At 39.0% G+C, this 25,685-nt stretch overlaps 2 protein-coding genes across 9 annotated transcripts in view; one reads left to right on the forward strand and one right to left on the reverse strand.

The window, feature by feature from the left end:
- LOC100651751 (sex-regulated protein janus-A) overlaps window positions 1-25,685 on the forward strand; it is a 63,229-nt gene that overhangs the window by 7,575 nt on the left and 29,969 nt on the right. The window lies entirely within an intron of this gene.
- Window positions 1-25,685, reverse strand: part of LOC100650954 (phosrestin-2) — a 47,638-nt gene that overhangs the window by 6,958 nt on the left and 14,995 nt on the right. For 6 of the 8 annotated variants that reach the window (XM_048404720.1, XM_003394227.4, XM_048404718.1 and 3 more), the window contains 4 exons: window positions 17,286-17,336; window positions 13,880-14,015; window positions 12,999-13,148; window positions 456-603 (listed from right to left, as the gene is read on the reverse strand). In XM_048404720.1, the coding sequence (XP_048260677.1) occupies window positions 456-603; window positions 12,999-13,148; window positions 13,880-14,015; window positions 17,286-17,336 (485 nt within the window). Of the gene's footprint in view, window positions 1-455; window positions 604-12,998; window positions 13,149-13,879; window positions 14,016-17,285; window positions 17,337-17,922; window positions 18,165-18,757; window positions 19,761-25,685 lie in introns of those variants that run through there. The other 2 variants (XM_048404721.1, XM_048404719.1) reach the window with 2 other exon arrangements.

Below are 25,685 nucleotides of genomic sequence, written 5' to 3' on the forward strand. Positions count from 1 at the left end.
GACACGATTTAATTTGCTACGTAGGCGTAACGCGTTACCATGGCTTTTTAAATCGAGAGTTTCTACGTGATTCTAAGCCATTACTGCCAGGGGACACGAAATACGATCTGGCAAATCGATGACGAAGTTCAATCAATGGACAGCGAGTAAATTCATCGATCAACTCTTGACGTCTACTTTTTTTCCTTCTGTTCGTTTATTCGCTCTTTGCTCCCTCGTTTACCGATTCGATTTTTTTAATCGATAAATTTTATTGATCTTCCTGGTGATTTCACACGGGAACACGACGTGTGGATAGCTGAATAATCCTTTTATATCGTACAGCTTTTATAGAGTTTCAAAATGAATGAATTTCACAGTGAGAATAGCGATCTATCGTTTTCAGGCGTTTCTTCATAAAGGTTCGGTCGATTCTGTTTTATTCCCTTAAACGAACCTCGACTCGGTTTACTCACCTACGTAAGCTCTGACGTCGTAGCTAGTACCAATGGGAGCCCCATTGTATTCCTTAGCAGGCACCAATTGCACCGACGGGGGTGCTAACGGCGTGATTTCCATGGTAAACGCGTAAGCATTTGGACCTAATCTTTTCACCAACGCTTCCTGCAACATCGAAACTTTATCACCGTCGCGAACGATTCGTTTCGTAATGTATAACGTGTCTCTGTCTCCATCGTCTCGTTAAATTACTATCGATAGAAAGAGCTAGAGAGACTGACATTCTGGTGCCTAGTTTAAAGTAATTCACACCTTTGAATTGAATATATTACCAGAGTATATATAAAGGATATTTCTAATGGTATATCTGTGTTTAGAGATTAAAAAATTAACGACAGTAATATTTCCAAATTGTATTTCGAAGCCTCGTAGCGACGAGGATCGTAAGTTTAATAATTTTACATCTGTGCGGTAATTAATGTTCGACCCAGGGATCCAGAGATCATTCCGTTTTCCTTCAGAGAGATTCGACGGTTTGCCTGATGAATATATATTTGAACGTTTCATTACACGATGACGGAATAATCCCCCGAAATTTGTTCTGCTTAGTCGATCGATAGAGGATTTACACACAAATTATCGACGTATATTAGGCTGGTCTTTGACATATGTTAATTAATTGACTATTTCGAAGTTTATCGATGCGCAAGGTTTATCGATTCTCGATAAAATCGAGTCTGGCTTTTTACCCGATATCCATTTATAATTGCTCGAAAATCTTTTTCATTTAATCGAGCATATTTGTATAAGGCTCGTTCGGAGTATTTTATCATGTTCAATTAACTATTTGTGTAATAAACATAATGGTGGAAAATTGTGCGTCGAAACGGAATTTATCGATCGCCGAAGCGATTCGCGAACGCGAACGCGTTCTGGATAATTCTACGCTTTACGCGCGGGGCTTTTGCAAAGAGAGGAAGGTTGTACGAGGTTTATCACGACTAGGTGTCAAGCATTGTCGAGATATGCCATTGTTGTTCAGCCAAGTACATCGTTTCACGGAGAGCGAAATCGTAGCGCGGCGAAAAGGTTTCAATGGATATTTGACATACACGCGTACATACAATGCGTAAAAGACCGCATTCATTGGCATCGGAGACGAAGCCTGGTAGCTACAACGTAGTCTCAGCGCGACGTTTTTCTAATGACATCTTCGTTTAACGCGTCAATTCTGTCGCAACGAATTAGATTCTACCGCTTTACTCAAAGACAAAGAGATCGGCAACCTGGAAAATCAATATGCTGCATGAGCATAAACCATGCAGCATTTCCTAAAAATATCAATTACTCCCACCCCTATGAAATTCCGCTTTAAGATTTTATTTCCTATCATTTTTAGTCTCTCTACGGCAGATACTTTCTCGTCGAGGTTCTTCAAAGAGAGCAGCTGCAATTTCTCGCGAGAAATATTTCATTCTTAGAGTATTATTTTTAGAATAGAATTTTAGATAGAAGGATGCATAGCGCTTTTTACTACCACTCGGACAATTCATTTTTCGTACGACTGATTCCTATTTCTGAGTTCCTTCTTTCCATCGACTCGCTTGTTATTGACTACCCACGCGTATTTTGTAACATTTAAATTATTCGTTTCGATCATTTATTTCCAAAAAGTTGCTCTATTAGAGAAGTTTATATCCTGTAACAGCATATGAAAACGTTCCCTAAAGGTATATTTAGTCGTATTTATCAGATCAGTGACGCGCATCGTTCAAGACTTCACACACTCTTGATTTCTTTTCGATTTCTCTTCGCTTGGATTCCATCTTTTTTTTCAGGAAGTACTTAGCGCCTTCTCGTTCGTTTCTCCTTTACTTTCTCCCTGTTTCTTTTTTGTCTATTCGCCGTAAAGCTAGTTCGTGCTCTGTATGCATGATTGATGTGCGACGTAGCGGCTTTCAGCTCTATCGCATTACCCCTTTGAAACCCGTCGGCCGTGGAATCGTAACATTTGTAGTCCACCGTGAAACCATATTATCCAGCCGTTTTGAGTGCATCCATGTTGCGCCTCAGCCACCGAGAGTAATCCTCTAACGATAATATCGCCCGAGGAACCTGAGAATTGCGCGCTTCAAGATTTTCACCACGTCTTTTCACCCTCCGATAGACGGCCTCGAGAGATTGCCAACAGGCAAATGAAAATTCTTATAATTTACGTATACAAATATTACGTATACGAGTAATCAGGTAAGTTTTGCACTGACAAAGCCAGCAAAGCCTATGAGACACGCACTCGACGCTTTTTCTTTTCTCACTGAATATCACGGAAGAAATATACGATAAATAAGATCTTCGTCGATTTTCTAATTTTTAATTGTTAAACGAGAAGACGTTATCTTGTAATTAAAGAGGGAAATTTCGATGGTTGTCGTTTCTGAAACTTTCTAATACTTTTCAACTTTTTAATATTCGTACAAGGAAAGCTGGTCGTTTGGAGTACACGTAAATTTTCCAATATTATAAGTATGCGCGATATTACTTGCTTCACTTTACTCGACATTTATCATGCATACGATATTAAGAATCATTCTCGAACGAGCAACCTTTATCGTACACATACTTTTCCATTTCTCCGCTCCTATATTATAGAGGATGGTGTCGGTCGTAATTTTTCGTTTCGCCTGACGCTCTCTTCCAGCTGCCGGATACACCAGTTTTTACGCGTGCTTCGTCTTCATTCGCATGTGCGAAAGCTTCTACACTCTCGTCTTACGTTCTTACCTTACCTTTATCTCGTCTTGGCTGATTTTCCATGGAAGTAGGCACGATCAAGAAACTTCCACTCTCATTAGCAAAGGAAACTTTCTAATTTTAGGGTGGATTAGTAGAGCGTCTTATACAATTGGTCGTCGTTATTCGTGCTAGAGGTAATTAATATCCGTCCTTGAAAACGATGGTTCCTCGTTAGTCAGCAGAGGCCCAGATAATTCTTGGAATCTCTTCGAAATATTCCTTTTTCTTTTCTCTATCATTGATCTCTAACTTTTAACAACTCTACCAGATTTTATAGTATCAACGGAAATTTGCTGAAGTGGCGCTCGGAAATTGCTTTCTTCCTTTATTTTCAACGATTAATAATCGAGTGAAATGTTTTCCCGCTTTCCGTTTTAAGTGGTCGATTATTTTTTAAACGTGGCCAAGTGTTTTCAGATATGCGTCATTTACTACCTGTTCGATTTAACCGGAATAAATAAATAAATAAAATAAAATCGCGTAGGAATATTTCGTAGAATATTGCGCGATATTATTATTTCGAAATGTTGATCCCCGAGAATTATCTCTTCGTTATAGGTCGGCCTCTAGATACGTAGGTATATATTGTCTTTCGGTTACAGAGGGCTTAACAGTGAAAGTTGCGTTATTTCGCGAGCATCAGCGAACGACCCAAAACTTAGATACAGATTTTCATCGAGTCAAAAAAAAAAGAAAAAAAAGAAAAAAAGGAAACGAGAATTTTACGTAATGGATCGTTCGTCTCGCGACAATGCTACGCAGTTTCAGTAGCTTCTTATTCGTTTCTCGACAGGCGATTTGGAAGGTTCTCCAGGCGGAACCAAATTATGATTGATCACCGAATCCTAAAAGTCTCCAGTCATGATGACTTTCCATTTGTGTTCGTCCTCGCTTCTCGTACGACCCGATTTTCACTCGATAGTATTTCTTTTGCCCCTCGAGAAAGAGATTTTATCGTTCGGGACGATAATCGAACGTGTGGCGTTTCCAATTTCCGGAAAAGATTCTGACGACTCTTTCGCCCGATCAATTCTGTAATTGATTTTCTTGGTAAGGGACCCAAAAAAGGGCCTTCCTGAAATTTAACTTTTCCTTTTTTCTCGTTAAAATGGCCAAACATTCGACTTTCCATTTTCTCACGGTTAAATCAACATCTATTCGTTAACGCGGTTCGCGTTTGTTTAAAAAAAAACGGGCCAACTACATACCATTGACGAAAATTAGTCGAACGGGAATTAATTTTCCTGGAATGCAACAACGCCGCGCAACAATAGCCACGGGGCAAAAATACATTTTCGTTCATTCGGATGGCAAAACCACAAATTCTAGCGACGTTCTCTGCGAGTTAATTAATAACTTTTACCGTATCCGCGACTCTGATTATCGTTTATTTATGCGGCAGCGATATCACGCCAAGCTTCTCGCGCTTAGCCTCGGTGTTCCGCGGGATTCAAACGATCCCATTAGTCTTAGTATTTCTTGCTTTGTTCCGCATAAATCGTGGTTATTGCACACAGCGACGTGGCAATTTTTTCTCTGACGTTCGTAGCGGTAATTTTCGACCAGTGAAGTGATATTAAACATTTATAAATGACCCGGAATATGATTCGGCCGAGCTTAACAGTGGCGAAAATAAAAGTCTTGTCACGATTCGTTACCAAATATGCACTGTGTTACTCCAAACCGCAGCAAAATGGAGGATAATTAAAGCTGTTTGTTCGATAAATAATTTACACACAAGTAAATATTTTCAAAGCGGGTATAGCGTTTTAAACAAAAATTATATTTACAAAACTCGGAAGAGGAAGACGATAAATACTTTGTTGCTATCGCGCGAGTCGTTCGGTTTTCAAATACTCTTCGAATTTCGTCGAATAAAAGTTTTGTCGTTTTCTTCTTTTTCAGCTGCTCTTTTCCCAGAGTCTACAGCAGCCAAGCGAACGAAAAATTTCGTTTATCGTCGTTCACCGTTAATAAAACCTTATGGAGTTCTAATGAAACACAACCTCGACCCGATTCCATGATAATTGCGAGCTGGCGAATATTGTTATCGTGTACACCGTGTTACCTCGCAACGTTTACTTAGGAGAAACAGATGAACGTTGAAAGCACGCTGATTTCAACTGCCTTTTATTTGGCAATCGATCTAACGTATCCGAAGGAAAGGAATACCACCAACTGCGGTACGAGTTGTATCGTTTGTCATTGAATCGATCGATACGATTTAAATGTCTTCCTACTTCTACCGTCATGAATCGCGATCAATTAATATAGGAAAGTCGTGCAGGAGTAATTTTGCGGATAAATCCAGCGTAACGCAATACGGCTGACTACGCCGTGTAGAGCGCCGGTGCTGTAGCAGAAAGGAGATTCGCGAGAGTAATTGAAATGGATGAAAGTAGATGTCAAGCGAGAGCAGTTTTCTCGACGTTCCTTTGGCGATAGAAAGAAACAAGAAAAACGCTGAAGAAGCACGTTTCAATTTGCGTCGTGGATTCGTTCAAACGAACTTAATTCTGACGAACGATTAACGTAAACAAAGAACACGCTCGGCATCGTGTAAACCTCTGTCACTTGACTATCCATTCTTGCTTTATCTCAAGGTGGGAATGAATGGAATTTGATCGAAACACACACACACACACACACAAAAAAAAAGATTGAATGTAATTTTATAACATGCAACGATGGCAATAAATTGTCTATTAAATAGTTCTGTCTAGTCTGATTTAAATAAAAGGTTGCGTAACGAGGAAAAGAACGATCTTGAAGAGGATTCGAGGTCAGTCGTATTTTTCTATCTAGTTACTTTCGAGCTATTCTTTTTTTTCGACGACACTCGACGACAAATACCGCTACTCGATGCTAATTAAGCAACGAACACGGTAGCGAAGTGGTTAGCACTCTAGGTTTCGAACGTTCGGGATCCGGGTTCGATTCCCGGCGCCCGTGATCCGATTTTTCTTCCACGCAACAAAATAGAGGAATAATTAGCAGTACCCAGCAGCGACGTCTACAGCCGGCAACTACTATTATCAACATAATACCACCTCTACACGTGCGTTGTTTCGCGGTTTAAAAAGTCTCTTTGAGAATTACTTTGTAATCGGAGAATCCAACTTTGGTCGCTTGAAATTATCCAAAGAGAAAACGGAATCTTGTTAGCGAAACTTTCAAAAGTTAGTTTCGATTAATTGGAAACACGATAATCCGTGGGAACGAGAGTTCTTGATAATTCTACATCGAGATGTTGAGTGGGTAAAGAATTGTAAAAACGGTTCGTGCTATTGGTAGCGAGTAAGAAGAGCGAATGGGAAGAGAAAAGCGACACGAATAATACGCGTAGAGTAATATTATAAACTCTACGAAGAATTCGGAATGGAATTCGGAATGCGTGTAATGTGGAATAATTGACTGTGTAAGCGATCAAATCATCGAAGGAGCGAGAGAATCGTTTGAAAGTCGAAGGAGGAGAATTCTGCGAAAATCGTGAGTTGTTTGCATATTTATTATATATCCTGTTTTTTCTATTTTATTAAGAAAAGAGGGAATTATATGTAAATCAGCGAAGAATTAAGAAATTTAATCGAAAGCCAAAGAATTTATAGTATAAAGAATTATAATATCATTGTCGAATATAACTTCATTTATATTTAACGACTCAATCGCTATTCGCTTCGCGGTCGAAAATATTCTATCAAATTTCGATCTACGATAGCAAGCTCGTGGAAAGATGATGAGGAAAAAGCAAATTCCCCGAAGAATTGCCATGCAATCAAGCCGTGATATAAATTCCATGCTCGTCGAACGAGATCCTGCAGTGGTGGGTAAGACCAGCCTCGCGTATTACGACAGGTCGCGGCCTTGACACTAACCCTGACCCGCAGCTAGGTCGATTTGGCGCGTCGTGAAAATTATTTATCAGGTCTCTTTTCCTTTTCCTGGATATTTCACCTGGCTGAGGTTTTTACAGGCGCCGTGCGATCCATTATTCATTCGATCGATGAATTAGACATGAACGACGATCGTTTCGTAGGATATCATTGAAAGATGAGCCACTTCATCGCTCCTTCGCTCGTGTTACGAGTCTCGAAACCACGTCCCCCGCGATATCAAGAAATGCTTCTTTAATTTCCCACGAGTTCGTTCGGTTATAGTTAGCACATCACACCTAAGACTTTTCGTCTTATACTTAAAGCCAAAGATCTCAAGTTCCCTCTTATATTAGGTTGTCCGAAAAGTGTTTTTCTTTCGCAAACGTGTTTTTTGCAACGGTGCACCTTCATACAAACGGGAAACCAAGTCTGTGAAATGTCGCGGTGTTTATCTCGACAGAACAAAATCGTACGTAATTCGGCAAAATAATATAAAACGAAAAACGTTGTGCGTCTATTATTTCCTCATAAAACGAAAGAAACTTTTCGGACAACCTAATAGATTTATAACAGATCGTACAGCATCTATCGTATATTTTTCGATATATATGTATAGATATACTTTATCAATGGATACGTTCGTTGAATTAGTTATCGTAGTTATGCGTTATCAAGAAAGACGAAGAGCTTTGAATTCTATGAGAACGCAGTTTCTTAATCTCTTTGGTTCTCTAATTTCCCAAATTTAGAATATGACGTATATTTTAATAGGCAGCGAAGTGTAATATTCGCGAAGAAACAAAACTAATCCGACGGGAGTAGCTTCGATTCTTATTTCATACATACGACCTCAAAGTGTCTTCATTCTGCTCGCGATAGGGACGAGTACACGAGTACAATTTGAACCAACCGATGGGACATCTTTGCACCTGTCACAGCTGTATCTCTGCGAATCCGTACGCGGATACCCGATATCCGGGGTCGTTTCGCAATTCCACAGATGGCGGAGGAAGATCCATTGCGAGAGAAACGTGATCTCTGGTGAGCACAGTCGGAGAAAAGCAATTTCATCGTGATACGTCTCTCTATTTCACTGCTGCCGTTGTTTATGAATACGCGAGGATCGATACACCAGGATGCCTAGGATCGAAAGAACGTTTCGTTCGTTTTTTAATGTTTATCGAAGCTCGAAGCGACGGTTAACCGAAGCTTTCGATACCGTTCGGTACGTTGGGTGACGCAAAGAAGCTCGATCCTGGCCAGGAGCTGACCTTGGCCTGCAGCGAACGCTGTAGGAAAAGTTGTCTCTGGTATAGAATTTTCCGGCGTTCTTCATCATGGATACGATGCTTTTTCAACAAAGAATACTTTGATCGACGTATCGTTTATTTTCGTACGAAATGATTCGGACGTTGAAGGGTAACTACGAGACTGCAGAAACAATGGCACAAAATTGCATGCATATGCTTTTTAAAAGGATTTTTCTTACTTCAGGAAGACCGAGATATTTTAAGAAAAGATCAAGTGAGAATTAGGTGAATATCTTATAATTAAAGATGCGCGTATAAAACGTTTAAACGTAAGGTCGGAGAAAAGAGTTAAACAAAACGGAGAAAAGATCCAGCGTACGTAATTAAGAGCAGCGAACACATGCATATTCGCCGCGCTTCCATTCTGGACCTTTAGGAGCTGGATAAAATTATTCCAGGGTAGAAATATAAACGAGACAAAGTTGGCAGCGTTCGGAATATACTTTTGGGAATGGCTGGACCTTCTCTGACCGACGAATTTATTGCAAACGACCGAAAAAAGGATTTAACCAAACTAATTTGCCGAGTACGTTTTCGCAAGCTTTTAGTTGCAACAGATGCTAATCAAATACATTCATTCTGTCAACCACGTTCTAACGAGGATCCAAACATCGAATATTTAGCACAAATTTAACCGCTATACGTTTATCAAGTTCTGCGTAACACCATATTCCTGACTCGCAAAGTTTCGTCAATAGTATTCGATTCAGTTGTGCAAACTCTTAATCTCAAATTACAGCGCGTTATGTCACGTTTAAAAAGCCACTCGAAAAACGAATATTTCTATTATTAATAAAAAAAAAAAAAAAATTCGGCTGTGAAACGGTTGATAGCAGGCAAAAGCTTGAAGTACGCGAGCACAGCTGAAAGCTAAGTTGTCGAAATTTTCATTCTTCGTTCATCCAGTCGTTGGAAATCAAAATGTATCGGGCGAAACCACGGTATTTCGTGGCGAAAGTTTTCTTTTTACCACTACTTTCGCGACTACGTTCATTGTAATTTTCGCAAAGCGCCGTTAAAGCTTCCCACTCTGGACGAAAGTTCTCGCAATTTCAACGTAACAGCTTCCGCCATTGTGCCTGACTTGCGACGAAACAATGGTAACCAGTTGACGAAACAACGCCAGAAGGAGAAACAGCCGACTTTTCATCAGCTAACAATAAGACGAAAGTCTTAGTAAATTGGGCGAGAAAGTTTGTTCCCCTAGACAACGCGACCTTAGCTTGACTTCCGTACGTTGGAAATGGTTTTCGCCAAGTCCAGAGACAAGTGTTAGCACGTGAAAACCTGACGTGTACGTGGTTTTTCCATTTATGGAACTCTTGAGAGGTGGTCAGTGAAAATGAAATAGCGAGGAGGGACGACAGGAGACAACTTTCAAAAGGTTTCTAGTTGAAAGGAACGACGGACCTTTTTTTTTATTAAGAAATATCTTTCGAAGATAGGCAACGACAAGCGCCAATCTTTGTTGTCCCGTTCTTTTCTCCGAACAACGCCGCTGCCTTCATGCAGTTTCTATTGTGTCGTATAATGTTTTAAAATGATCGGTCGACATTAGCAAGACTATAATCCCGTTTATTTTCTATCATTTAATTCTTGGCGATGATAACACCGCGAGAAAAATGGCTTACTAATAATTACAAGTACTAGGACGCACTCCCTTGGTTTTGTAAGAAAGATGCAACGCTCTAAATTTGAGATTTGCCTAGCTGATTTTGAGATCATTTTACCAAAGACGAGTTTGTTGAGTTTGTAAATCTTTAACGATCCTTAATTAAAGCTTCACGTTCTCTTGTAAAAGCAGCCGGTAATTGCGCAAAGAGATTTCCGCCGAGAAACCGCTCGTGTACCAAGGAATCGTAAATTCTCAAAGAAGAACATGATCGAAGGAGATATTCGATGGAAAAGTTGATAATTTCTCAGGAAATTTTCGTCGATAAAAGCGACGAAATACGTTGAAAATTGAACGGCCAGCTACTCCATCGGAAACTCAGATAATCGTGGCTGTTGGTTGAGGATTAAAAGATCGCGTATCAATTTTGTTTCCGTACGGAACTAATAACTCGCTCGGTTCGTTACAACGGTCAACCAATGGTGGAAGGTTTGAACGAACAAGGCGTTAAGGGATCTGGTAGATCGTTGATCCTCTCGGAAATGAACCGTTAAGCTTATGGAGTACGGGATGCATGTTATATAGGTCGTAAGCCTTGTAACTGATACGCGCGACGTCACCGAACAACGTGCATCGAACCGTTCTGAAACAACCCTCCTCTGCTTGCCTTTCGCCGAAGAAGCTCTCGTGACTGGTTCTAAAAGGTTACCCTAGTAGAACTCGTCTTTGAAATCTTCCTATTCAACCGAGAAAAAATTCACATCGTAAGCGCTTGCATCGTGGAAATGCACAGAGTAAAGCACGATAAAGTAGACGATTTCGATCGATATTTAATATTAATTTAATAACGAGAGGTTCGATAGAGGATAGTAGATGAACGGAGATAGATACAAAGAGAGATTTCAGATAACAATAAATTCTAATTTTATAGAAATATTTAGAGACGCTTTAGAAATCTAAACGATCTGCGCTTGACAGTCTGCCTATTCCTCTCCATCTATTATCTCTTCTCTTATTCCATTGCCTCTCTATCCGATCGTTCTCATCCTATTTCGATTCATATCAAGTTCACCGCTACTCAGAATATTTCCTCCGCGTTATTCGTATCTGTGCGCATTTCGGAAATGGGAATTACGTTTGCAACATCGCTTAACCTCTTTACATGGTTTAGCTGCATAAGCAAACATCGAGCAAATTTTCAGGTAGCGTGTGTGATATTTCGACAAGCCGCTCGCAAACGTTCTTCATATTGCATATATTCAACCGGCTGGAATACACGATAAACAAGGTATTCGCGTGTCCAACAGGGGCAAATAAATATCGAAGAGCGATGAACTCGGAGAGGTTTGCGTTGACCGATTTGCCGCTGGCCTCGTACAACGGAGAACGAACGTGAGAACGTCGAGAACGTGGAGGATGTCAAAGACAAGGCAGCCGAGCTCGCTGTGATAAATTCAACCTCAGCAGGAAGCTTTTCCGTTAACGTCTAGTTTTTTCAACCGAGAACGTTTCAATCACGACGCTCGGTTATCGTGAGTTAGGAGAAACACGAGCACAACTTACTCGAATTAATTTATCGCGGTCGAACGTTTCGTTGTTATATTTTTTATTTGAAAACTTTCTTCAAACGATTTACGTTATAGAGACCTGTTATAAACTACGTTTATACTACGTTTACAGATGGTATACATGCCAATAATTTGTAATTCGCCCTGTTACTTCGATCATGGTTCCTATCCTCTTTGATATATTCCATGCTATATGCTTCGCGTTTCATAAACATCTATTTCTATCACAGCGACTACGATCGTATGAATGACACGACGTATCGATCGACATTTTTACTTTTGAGAAATTTTGGTCACATTCGGATGGAAATATCTCGAGATTAAGCGATCGAATTTATCTTCTTATGGTTCACGAAATAATTTCACCTTGTCCTATCAAGTTTCTTCGTACAACGACGGATAATAAATTTATACGATCCAGTTTATACGGATGTTAATCCCTTTCCTCTCTTGAAACATTGAACAACGCATCAGCAAACGAGTATCCAGTTTCAATTGTTTAAATTTCCCAAATCCATAGTTTCGGAAATTTGTATACGGTCCGAAGCTGGTGAAGCTTTTTGCTACGAATTACACGCTCGAGGAAGCGTTATACGGTCTACTAATGCAATTTGCAATCGGTGTTGCGTATGTAAGTTTCTAATTATCTAGGCACGAAAACAGCTAAGCTAAGCCGCTTGGCTTATTTCATTAATTGATTACGAACTTACGGTGCCGCGTCGTTACCTCGAATAATACGACCCTTTTACAGTTTAACCGACTGAGAAAATCCAGCACCGCTGCGATTTTACGTTTTCTCTTCGTTTTACCAATAATTATTCATCGATTCCAACTTTTATGCATTTTTATCTTTCCTCTTCCTTTTTTATCATCCGTCGACGCTTAAATTGCGAAGCAATTTTAAATAGAAGATTAAACACGGGTAGAGAACGATGAGTTTTTGTGCGGGTAGAAAAATACAGGAAGATCCGTCGAGAAATTTGAAAAGTTACATCCCCTTTTTTTATATCCTGTCGGAAAAGATCACCGATTATCCGATAGTCCAGAATCAGTGCGGAAATTAAGCTCTCGAATGATGCAGGAATATTAATTTTCCACTTTTCTCCAATTTTACGATACGTTATGGAAACATCTGCGGATAGGAACACGGGGCTCTTGCACCATCGAAGGCTTTATTAAATTTTCATTGATCGTAAGCTGCTGGCTCGCCGTGTGTCACGTTGACGGACAAGATTTCACGAGTTTATGAACACCCTTGCGTTCAATCTCATCCGTCAGGGTTCCACTCGTTAAATCGCTCTGATTTTCTAAATTTAAGTAGACCGTCTCTAGATACAGAAGCAAAATGCGAACTCGTAAACCTTGGAAAGAGAGATAAACGTTTAATTATCTTTATACAGACCTGTAACGGGGTTATTTCTTGTTGATTAGCGCCGCAATATGGGGGGTAAAGTTGCGCGAGACACATAACCGCCTCGTTACAGAATTTCAGTCCCATTACTTCTTCGTCTTCCCTGCCGTAGCGAAAAGTCAACGTAATTTGCCCGTACACCTGAAACATCAGACGGTTAAATTGGTAAATAGAGAGGTAAATAATCGTGATTCGGTTCTTTAGAGTTGTGCGAATGCTAGTCTATTCGCGGTTGATAGTTGTGCCAGGATTTTTAAATTCTCCGCACAGTTTTTCAGTAGAAACTCTAACGAATTTTATAGAACCACTGTGCCGATTCCCAGATAAATAAAAAGCCAATATCGAATTTATTCGCGATTCGGTTTGTCGATCTTCCGTGAATATTAATTATTCGATGATTGTACGATATTTTTCAAATTTTACTCCAACGAAAGTTATCGGATCGCGATAATTTATAGGTAAATATAATTCAGTCGAGGCGGCAACTTTTTACCAGTGGGTGAAAGATGTTTACGTAATACGGGTATCTGTTGGGTTAACGGGAAGTATCGAGGATGTCGTCTAAGGGGTCGTGAGCTCGCTCCCATCTTCTTCAAGCTTCTTCTAGTCTATAAATTGCCCACGGAGTAACTCCGGAAGTATCTTTAATTAGGTTTGACGGAAAGATGTCGCGAGAAAGTTGTCGATGAAATTGAGGTCAGAGAGATAGGATCTTTGAGAAATTAGGCTTGCAGACGAATTCTATGCATTGAATTAAACCAATGGAAAGTTTCTACAATGATTTCCTACGTTTCATTCTCTTATCTCAGCGTGGCATTTTCAACCACGTTAAAGCGGAATATTTGATTGTTTTCTTCATATTGAAAACTCACCCTTTTGTCTTGCAAAAATTCAGGATCGACCAATAGTACGCCCTGTAGTTTGTCGATTTTCAACTCGCTCACGATCAGATCTCTGCTCGCCAAGTAGAGAGTCAGCTTGTTGTTCGGTGATGATTTCTTATATACCCTGTGGAACGAACAAGAATGTAATTAATCAGTCGTCAAAGGAGTACTTTTGTCAGTAAATTGAACCATTGACTCGTTCGATTATCGTAATACGTCATCGAATTTCGCGGCTCGTTCGGTTTCCACGCGGAAACAAATGGAAAAGAAAGGTACGGTTCATTACCTCGAAGCGTTAGACTCGATCCAGTCTATCGGTGACTCGTGAATTTTTATCCCACGGTTTCGATTGTAGGTATTCACACTATGAGTAGTCCTCAAACGGATAAAGATTATCGAGGAAAGAATATTTTACTGGTGCGAGATCGATCGGTCTGCAACTGAATTGATAATGTGAACGAGTTTTTCGATTCACAAATCGTGAAATATTTTACACCTACAATCGAAACAATGGGTTAATAATTCGATCGAGCCGAGAGTGAACCGAGACTGTGAATCGAGCCATACTCTGCTTATAATCGTAAATATCGCAGGACCGATTGTCGTTTATTTTTCATTATTGTTTGCTCGCAATTCTCATCTGAATCGACGGTTATATAAATTAATAATTCCACTGGGATTTCGCGCCTGAGTAGATACGGACGCGTTTGTACAATGTCACGTGCGTTATCGATACACCGAGCGTTTCAGCGTGTCCTTCTTTTCATCGATTAATGCTGCCAACGTTTATACTCTCCGATCGAAGGTACTAATATTTTTCCAAGGTGCTACAAGCGTCTCAAGTTAGATTTTCCTTGAGAAAATATTTTCACACGTTACAATCTTCGCCAAATATTACAAAGCACTTTCGTGTAATATACACTTTGTAATTTGCGTGAGTTTTTCCCGGTGCTCGATAAATAGTCGTCAGAACTGTGTCGCGACACTTATGCATGGGACGATCGGCGAAACGATTATGCAGCGAAACGCGAATGTATAATACGTATGGTAGGTGTTACGCGAAGAAACATTTGACACTACTGTAAACGGATTTTTATATCGTGGTTCTAGAAACTTTACTCAGATTTGCTTTCCAATAATGTTGTCTATCTTCTGAACGTAACGAGTAACGACGAAGAATTCAAAATGAACGATTTAGAAATAACTTCTTTATATACTTTCAAATTTGCACGTATTATTAGGTCATCCCATAAGTTCGTTCCGTTTTTCGAGCGGTTATATACGTTAAGATTGTTTACATACCTTTCAGTTTCACGAAAAAATGTAACCTCCCTCTCGTTGTACAACTTCTTCCCATTTTTCAAGTGCATTGATCCCTTATCGCCGTATGTTCATAAATCGACACATGAAACGTATACACAAAAGTTGGCACGAACTTATGGGATGACCTAATATTAACCAACAGTTGAATAATTATACACATAATCCATGTAATGTAATATTTTTAAATTGACTCCGTTATAACAACGCTTTTTCATTTTCATTCACAGTGGGAAGGATTAAAGGGATTGGACGAATTAAAGAGATTTTTTGATCATACAGGTGATTAAGACAACCAAAGGTGATTAGGATGACGTTGCTAATAATCCCATCGATCCTCGTAATACATACAATCTCGAAATGGCTGATTGATGCGCCACCGGATATTTATTCCACGGTTCAATCCAAAACCGCATTGCTACCAGTTACCACACCAACCGGAGTATGCGAATTTCGTGTGAGCGAGAACGATTGCGTTGGTCCTTGACACCGTTACCAGATTTTCCATAAAAATCATTCCTTCGATCGAATATTCTCGAATATTCTCCGACTTTGTCGCCTCTCGATTCTTGCCTTTGAAAAGTTTTCTACAACACCAACTATAAGAATTCAGATCGCGCAAGTCTTCAAAATCTTGCTCTTCTGTGCTCCAGAGGAGAAAGTTTAGATCGAAAGTAACGTTCAACTGTGGAACGTAAGAAGTTTTGAAAAATTGTCAGTGTATTTTTGTCAAACAGTTAATAATACAACCATCTATGTTCGGTTTGAGATACTCGGTGTATTTTTAAAAGTTTTCTGTTTAATCAAACCGACGAGCAAGTTCGAAGGTTGGTTTGTCATGAGCGACCCTCACTCTTTTTGATTAAGCTCAAAACCTGTGTTCGTTGTTATTTAGTTTTCACACAATCCCGGATAGGTTCGACGACTAGGTAGGGACAGGTCACTTCCTCTAATATTTCAACCGTCCTTTGCTCATCACAGAGTGAGTCCCGGTGCTGTTTGTTATTGGAGCGCGTTTGTTACTTTCTATCGTTTCGCATTGTAAGATTTTTATCGCGATCAAGAAGATGTTATCTATCAAAATACTATAACCTACTATTTTCAGTTTTAAAGTTCAAATTTATGGATATTTTTTATTAAGCATTTTTTGCTAGGGAAATAATGTTACAACCACGTCGTTCTTCCTTTGACAACTATATTTAAAACTCTAAATAAATAAGAAAGTTAATTAAAACGCTACGTATAATCTACTATCTTCGAACCTAAGTTTCAAGCAAAATTCATTACAAAGGATTCTTTTACGGAAGTAATAACGCAATTCTGCTCTCTTTTCTCAACCTGCATTAAAGTTTTATATAATGGGGATACTAATTAACATACCTACCATAATCTATTACTTTCAAGCTCGAGTTTGCAACAAAAATTAAAAGGCTTTGTTAAGAATACCAGCTAGTAAGCCAACGTCGTCCTCCTTCGCAAGCTACGTTACAATTTTAAGTACGTAGTAGGAGCTTGAACGAGGAAACTTGAAATGCCGTAAATACTCATGAAAGATCGAATTTTCTTTCCACGATAAATCTTTCTTAACCGCTCAACGACCTTCTTTCGTATTTTAGCCTCACCAAGAAGCCAACGCGTACTCGCGTCTTTTCTGTTTGCTATAAATTATCCCTTTTGCGATACCAGGTCTCGCTACGTTCCACGTTCCCCGCGATGCAATTACATAGTTACGAGAAAGAATTATTCTCGGAGATGATATTTTAGTTTGTTTTTCTATAGGGGATACCTAACAGGGTCGCCTGTTGTTCGGAGTCTGCCAAAGTTTTACGACGCAACGAGCCACCTCATCGTCGAGGATTTTTCCGCTTGCTTAACGCTCGCGTTTGTTTATGTGCCGGAGATCGTCGTAAGAAGATCTGTCGTTACATAACGTCAGCCACTCTCCCGACAGAAACTTTCCCAAAACTTGGTCGTGAACAAAACGATCTCCCAACTCCTCCGACAGAGACAACTTTCGATATTCTCGCTAAACGCAGTGTTCTCTCTCGTTTCAGATTTCGTCGTTGAGGTTTACCTTTGACTACTAATCGCGTCCGATGCGTTGTCATTCGGGTTGTCCATTTTTCTGAAACATAAAATTTCAGTGGATTATCCGAGCTTTCGTGCATATACGGTGGCTCGTGAAAGCCGGTAAACTCTTGTATTCGTGCACAAACTAAAGTTGTTAGCTTTACATAAAATAACCGGTACCACGCGTTGGCATAACGTTGTTGCATAAAATGGTCGGCCGACGATGCGTTATTAAAGCTCAATCTGTATTCAGTGAGTCCCCATCTTTGATTCAATTATTCATATTAATATTTTACTAAGCGTATGCTTACGATAAACTTCAATAAACCACTATAATCAAGATAGTCGCTTATCACTATGATGCCAATGAAATTTCAAAGAGTAGTACGCAAAATATATTTATACTTGCCAACGTTCAAATACTTTTTCGGAGTCTCTAACGATGAGTCGCTGTATTAGAATCGAAGAAAATATATCGTAATATCATCGAAGTAATTCATCATGTATTTTCCGCTAACCATTCACACGTAATGTCGCGTTGCTGGTTTGCACTCATCCATCGTAAATGTCAGTTTCATCGAGTCTTCAAGTAGAAAAGCTGCGCTATGTTACTATAGGGCAATTCGTTAACCTCGACTCACCTCCGGGATCTAATGTAATTTTCTTTGCGCAAGACTATTTTCCCTCGATCAATTCTTTCCTCCTTCCACCTTCTTCCGTGTGAACGTGACAAGTCAAAGAAATTTGAAGCCATACAGATGTTTTACCATCCGCTACATTCTTAATCCTTTACAGGCCAATGACTAGATGTACTCGATATTTCGTATCATTAGAATCGTTTCAGTTTTGGTATGTCAAATATTCTTTGGTGTTGTAATTCAGTCTGTTGGACAGGAATTTACGATTCAAATTATGAACAATTTCCGTATGTAGCTTCTTGAGTATAAACCAGTTAGGATAAAATGTCGAATGTTGCTCTGGGCAGGAATGCTTCATTCGCAGACGGTATTGTTTTTTCATATAATTTATGTATTAATATCGCCCGAGGCTCCTTCCACAATATCTTTATCTTTTTCATAGACGTGTATACGAATCGCGTCAGAGTTAGTTTAACGATAAAAGCTTCTCAAACACAGATATCGCGGAAAACCTTAAGAGAAACACGTAGTTAAGGGTACAAATTGTGTGGGTAGTCTCTTTAAATAAAATTTCAAATAAAAATGTTCCACGCTTTGATCCAGCCCGTACAGTCTTCCTATCACGGATGCTTTGTTTGTTCAATATTTATTGTCTATTTTTGCTTTAAAATAAAAAATAAAATTGCATCAAAACATTTTCAAAACATTTAATTCGTTCCTATTATCGTTGATATATCGAAGCACGTAATAAATACAATTTTAGCTAACATGGTTATTTTTGTTAGTAATTTTGTTATGTGTGTCGTATATTACATTATACGATATAGGGTAAAATTACCTTCAAATTGTATGTTGCAGCAAAAGTGATAGCGGTAGTGGTGTAGCATCGGTGTTAATTCGAATCTATTAAAAGTCACTGTTTCACGTGGTGAATAATTCTCGTGAAAATGATAAACTTTAAAGAAAATACTCTCGGTAAATTATACACTGAATGCTCTTTTTTTTATGAAACTAAGTTATGAATTTTGTCTGTCTAATTAGTTCGTTCGAGCACTGTGCGTCGTAGACGAAAACCTCCACGGAGATTACCGGTGTCTACTGCTATAAAAACTTTATTTTCAATCCCGTCGTTTAAAAGAGTCCTCGCTCACATAATGGAACCTACTTTCCACTTTTTCTCCATTTGATAAAATTGTACGACCGTGCGAAGCGTTCGTAGCAGACTCATATGAAAAAATTCACGTCCAAGGATATACGGCGACAAAGAGAAGGAGGTCGCGAAGGAATTTACGCATTTTTCCTCGTGACGGAGTGCTTGAAGTGATTTAATGCCGGCTTACTCGTAGTAAGTCGGAGCAGCAAGATATTCCTTCTAACTCTGACGTATCTACTTAACACACGTATGTACGTACGTTCCATGCGTGACTTTTTGCCTTGGCGAGAGGGACAGCAAAATCTTTATACCGTGTCTTCCATAACAAGAATTGCGCAATTTAGTTTCAAAGTTGTAACTCCTTCTAACAAAAAGTTTCACGGCTCTGACGTAAAACGATGTAGGAGTTGAACGGGGAAAGGATTCGCGGATTATTCGGTCCATTTGGAAGGTCTACGATTCGAATTCAGGCTTTCATTTTAGTGGATTTCGATTGAGTGTCGACTACAGAAGGATTAAGTATCACGAATAACTATGTGACTCTTTCTCTCTGTTTATGGGAACGTAAACAAGATCTAGTAGAATCGCAGTCAGAAGGAAATCTCAAAATATGGTAAAATTAGTTGATCTGTCTTGATTTATTATCGAATGAAAAGTAACTAGTTTTTACGACAATGATTCGTATCATGAGATTCACAACTTTGTAATTGAATTAGATGCTACAGCATAGAAAATAGTTTTGCCTATATCTTTGAGACTAAAGGTGAGAAAGAATTGCATATACGTAAATTTATATAAAGTGGTTCACAAGAGAGTTCGTTCGTTAATCTTCACAACGTATAATTTCTCAAAAGCAGCGAAATCGATGAACTGATCGCTTCGTAAATAATTATCGATTTTTGTTCCTCGATCCGTTGATACTTTCTCGAAGGACACAATTTTCCGAAGCCTCGTCTTGTATTTTTACTATGATGGAAATGAAATACTATATAGGAACGGCGCGTTTATTTCCGCTATAAATTACACCAAATGCTGGCACGCTCGTATCTTTGAAACGATGCGCGATAAACGCGGGAACGACGAACGAGTGATTCCAGGGATGAGATGATCCGAGCGGAAAACGTCGCGCGGGAAACGTTGGTCGTCGAGGAATTTTACGCAGGCCCATAAAACATTACGTGGTTCTTGAATCTTTAGTTACGAGACTAATCGGTAAAAAGGAAAAGGCCGACCAACTTTGTCATAACAACGGAGCAAGCATTCGCAGAATGTCAGGGGCGAGCCGCGTAATTTCACGGTCGCTGCGATTCATCATAGGTCACCGTGTCTCGCAAGAAGCTTTAATATATTCCAATTTCTTGAATAAGTCATAATCACTGGCCAGGAAGTAAATAACGCCTGAAGCCCAGACGGAGAACAACTTGGAATAATAAGAAAAGTAATAAGAAGAAGTTATTATAAAAGTTGCCGCGAGCCTAAAATGTTTATGACGTAATCTAAGTTTGTTTCTGTTAGCTTTTTACCAGGAAATAAAAAGAATAGGGGTGCCCGCTAGCATCTTTAATTTCAAACTCGAATCTCTCGAAAATAATGCATCACACGCAAAAGTTGTATTCGACATTTCTTAATTATTTCTCCACAAAAGGTCATCCCCTTTTTCATTGTTTTTAATGTTGCTAGGGCATTAGGAAAATATCGACATTTTAAAGAGGATTTACTTATTCTGTTCGACGTCATTTACTGTTTGACGAGTCGTGACACGAGGTCGAGGGTAAGTCAATTTACTGTATCGTGTACCGTGCGATTTACGCGCATCCTATCTCATTTAGAGGTGAATTTCGCAATGCACCGCCAAGAGCCAGTGTCTCGTTGCACCCACTGCGTTGTTTCAGGAGCCACTCGACCGCATGCGAAATTCTACAGCTAATTCACGTTGCACAAAGCGCCCGAAGACCTTCGTGATGTGTGGAACGTACACGTGGAATTTATGCCACGTAGGAGTACCGTTGAACGTGCACGGAAACTTCACCTACGAACCTCTTGCTTCTTTCCTTTTTCTTTCTCTAACCCGTTTCGAAACTTTCGACTATAGGTATGATCGACACCCACAATCCTTTACTAGGTGCCACTCCCTATGATATTCTATTTCGGTGATCGTGGTACACGTTGAAAGCGAAAAGTTCAGAATTTTCATGTTTATATATTACAAGAATAAAATATTCCATAGATTATAAGAATTAAAGAAAAATTCAACTTTGAACTTTATTAGTTAGGAGAATTCGTTGGTAGAAACTATGTTTCAGCGAAGGAAATTAACATCGATATCTGTAGCATCAACTTCATATTTTCAGATTAATTAATTAAACATTAGCGGAAAGTAACAGTAAAATTAACATTCGGTAGAAAGGTTTTCACACTTGTGGCTAGTAATTAGAAATATTCGCAGGTTGGTCGCATTTATTTCTACGCGCATGGAAGGACTATGTCGCTTTTGTCAAAGCGGTTTAATCCACTGAAACATGCGGCGTATTACCTCGTCTATCAATCTCGTGTATATCTTTAAAATTTGAAATTGAAGATGTCCGCGACATCACTCGTTTTCCACTTCAATTTCCTAGTGTCTTCTGACATCTTCGTCAACTCCTAACGGGAACGTTTCGAACCGCAAAACATTCTCTTGAAAGTTTCGCAAGAAGTTTATGATCAAACGCCCGAAATTCATAAAATCGTGTACGTAAATGGCTGTATGTTGAACCGAAGGGATCACTGTATCTTGTAGCTTTTTTCCATCGAGAGGAACACGACAGGGAGAGGATATAGCCGACTATCTGTCGAAAAGATAAAAGATGGAAGATAAAAGGTCTTTCCACCGTGAAAAAGACTCGAACATTTCCACGATGCGCTTCCTTACGTTGATACTTCCGCGCATTCAAGGAGCAATAAATACTTTCGTTTTAGTGGTAGGGACACGTACGAAAATATGCAAAGGAGAGAAAGAAACAAAGTGCATACGTAGATGGGACTGGGACAATTACTATGGGAATTACCATTCGAGGTTGCGGACGATATACAGTACAGAATTCTCTCGAGACAGAACTTTTTGATTTTTATCACATTCACTGTGCACCCGATTTTCATTTCCTACAATATTATATCGGTGACAGTGACTCGTTAAATGTATATAAATATATAAAACACGCGATAGATATTATAATTCGTGCAAATGTATGAAATTAGTTATACATTTCGTTATATGTTTTAATTGAAAATAATACGATACACGCGAACGAAAAATCAATGGATTCGCTGGATTGGAAGATGTGGGTTCGCTCGGTTCGTTGACGTAAAATGAATTTTTGCTAAGTGCTATCGATTTTCAAGACTGCTGTTCTTTCGATACGATTGGTTCTTTCCTTTTCAAATACCCGTTTAAATTTTTCTTTGAAATTCGACGTTGCAATGTTTCCGCTGACTAATTTAATGGAATTGCCTATTTATCTCCTTTTCACGTTGGTCTTCTTGAGAGGAAAGGATATCGAAGGAAAGGATTAATATTAATTGAGTGAAACGGTTCAAGGATAAAACGAATCAATTCCTCGTATTCTACGTTTTTGCAGCGAGCTTTCACGCTTTCGCGCCAACAGTCTGACCTTGTCCCCGTCTTATCTCTACCGGGAACTTTTTTTATTAATTCACCCGGCGAACACGCATTAAAGAACGACTTTGTATCGAATGAACCGGTGCACGAAATGAAATCTCTCGATTTATTGAGATTTCTTTGCTTCGCTCGTTTCTATCGACGCAAGTTTCGTTCTTTAAAGCGCGCAGAATGTTGGGCCTCGAGTTCCTTTTCATTTATCTCCGCGTTACATCGCGCCATTATCGATCGATTTTATTACGAATTTCGCGAAATCGGAAACTCTTTATTTTTGACTCGATAGCGTTGACATCGATCGTTGGGAAATGTTTGCCGTTCTTTTCTAACAAACCGTATTTCCAAATGTATATCCACAATTTCGAAGCGAATGTAGCAACTGTTCCAAGACCTTTTACTCTCGATAAATGTTTGAACGCTTTTACCTACATCTACGTGTAAAACAAACAACATATCGGATTAACCTCTTGTCATACTTTTACGAGTCTGAGTCGTGATGAGAATTTTGAGCCAAACCTGAATATCACGAGTCAGGCTCGTAGTCTTAATCTCGGGCCAAGTATGGATGTATCGAATGGTGTCTTTTCTCTAAACACGGCCGCGGCTATCTACGCACTCAGTCGCACGATCTCATGTTTCAAGTTTTGACACTCTATCTCCGTCGCTTTGGTTCTTTTTCTGACCATTCGGGTGCAATATTTTAGCCCGGATTCTTGCGAGTTAAATGGTATGGCAAGGGGTTAATCCATCCCAAACGGGATTTAGAGCCTTTCCTTCTCGTTTGTAACTACGTTCTGTAACTGCCTGAAAATCCAACGTGTTACAGAACGCGTCGTGATCGTTATGCGTATAAAAATAACTGGATTATCCGAATGGCGAAAACAAATTATGGTTGATGGTGGTGTAGATTCGCGATCGTATTTATAACAGATGGCGAGTTCCTCTTTGTAGCGGGCAAAACAGCTAATAAACGGTATTACGATGTTGCTGAATGGGTATAGATGCGTTCGAATTATCGCTTCTCTAACTAATTTACACTTAATCGTGATCGAAGCAATAGAGGTCGAGTATTACGGTTGCTCGTTATTTGTATTCCGTTTCGGTCCTGGTAATACGTGCTGGATATAATGAGCTATACAGAGATTCGCAATTACTGTAAAGTTCCAATTAATCAGCAGTCACGATGGTTGTAGATAAATATGTTAATTTTTTCTTTCGGGTTTGTTTGAGAAAGCATAAAGTAAATCTCGACCGCTGATAATTCACGCCATAATTATCTACAAGCTAATGAACTAATTAAAAATCGTTTAAGATCAACTGGAAATTATTTATAGCATAGACAGATCTGATTTTTCTACCGTTAGTGGCAAACGAGATAAATCAATACGTCGACTACAAAATGAATTAAAATGTTCTAAATTATATATATTGTACTAACGTATAAATTTTTGGTGTTTTCGCATTCATGGAAAATATGAAAATACGCAAAATATTTCAAGTAAAATGTAATATTTTCGGGGTGAAGCAACCTTCTGTCGCTAATAATCCATACAAGCGGTTAATGTAACTATCGATTGATCAACTGTACAATTAGTTGTAATCTCGGCCTCGTCGATACCCTTTTTATTAAATCGGTACTAACAAAAATTCTATATTATCGACGAAATCACTTACTATCAATACCAAGCAAAATTCAATATCAATTATTGCGCGAATGGCTAATCGTATCAATACTTCGGATCGCTGTTGAAGTTAACGCGTAACGTTACAATGGGAAAAAAGCTCGTTCCATCGAATGGAATGTTGCCCGAATAAATGAAAAACAAATTAAAAAGATATTGCGATTCTGTTGCAACACGTTGGATAAATTTACGAACGACGTATTGAAGTAACTATGAAAATATGAGAAACAGCTTGCGAATTACAGACACTCGTATACAGGTAGTATATTCGTTAAGCTAGATGCTACGATATTTCCTTTATTTAGGTATATTACATATTTCCTTTTTGCTATTAATAATGAATCGTCTACTGTGTTCCTTCGTACACATACATTTTGTCCAGACACAAAATACCTGCTACATTTCACGGTATTAAATTGCTGGTGCCGGAAACCGTCGTTGAAATCTACCGCTTTGATACCATGAGCGCTTTGATATTTAAAAACGTTGTAACATGAAACATTGAAATCTTGTAACGTTACAGATTTTTATAATTTTTCAAATATTCAAGACCTCAATTATAGTTGATATTCGAAATTATTTTGCCCCTTTGAACCAACGAGATCTCACTTTTGCATATGAATAACGAAATTTGTAGTAATCAACGTATCAAAAGAAATAATTTATTTTTGAATTAAGAATTCACGATGGCTCCAGAAACCTTTTCAATAGTGTTATAAACACTTTATCAAGAGCTTTGGAAATTATTCTCAAAGAAGTAAATAGAAAAACTTTTTTTTTCTATTATATACGGATGCTCTTCCTTCATTTTGCTGCTCGCGTTCATTTTCGTTACACCGTGTAATTTCTATTTTCACCAAGTTTTTTGCTTTGCTGGTACCGACGGTGGTTTTCTCTTTCTTATCCGACGGTCGTGAATTAGATAGTCGCAATTAATCAGGCTCGTATCCTCCGAAGCTTGTAACTTCGGAAAATGACCATTTTGCCCCTGAACAGGCTTCTATTCGTAATTTCTGAACAATTTTTATATGCGAGATACGATCGCGAGAAAATTATCAATTACCGCTATGAATATTTAAAAGCTGGGAGGATGTCCCGTGCCGAGAAAAACGTCGAATTTTACCAAGTATACACGTAGCCAATTCTTCCTTTAATATTTGAATACATTCAAGTGATCTCAAACACGACACGTCTGACTTGGAGCGAACTTAACTGGAATGACAATGAGCTCCACGATCTACTGTGTTGTTCAAATGACTAACCGAAATGGACTCGG

This window comes from Bombus terrestris, chromosome 3, assembly GCF_910591885.1.
Source record: "Bombus terrestris chromosome 3, iyBomTerr1.2, whole genome shotgun sequence".
Classification (NCBI taxonomy): Eukaryota; Metazoa; Arthropoda; class Insecta; order Hymenoptera; family Apidae; genus Bombus; species Bombus terrestris.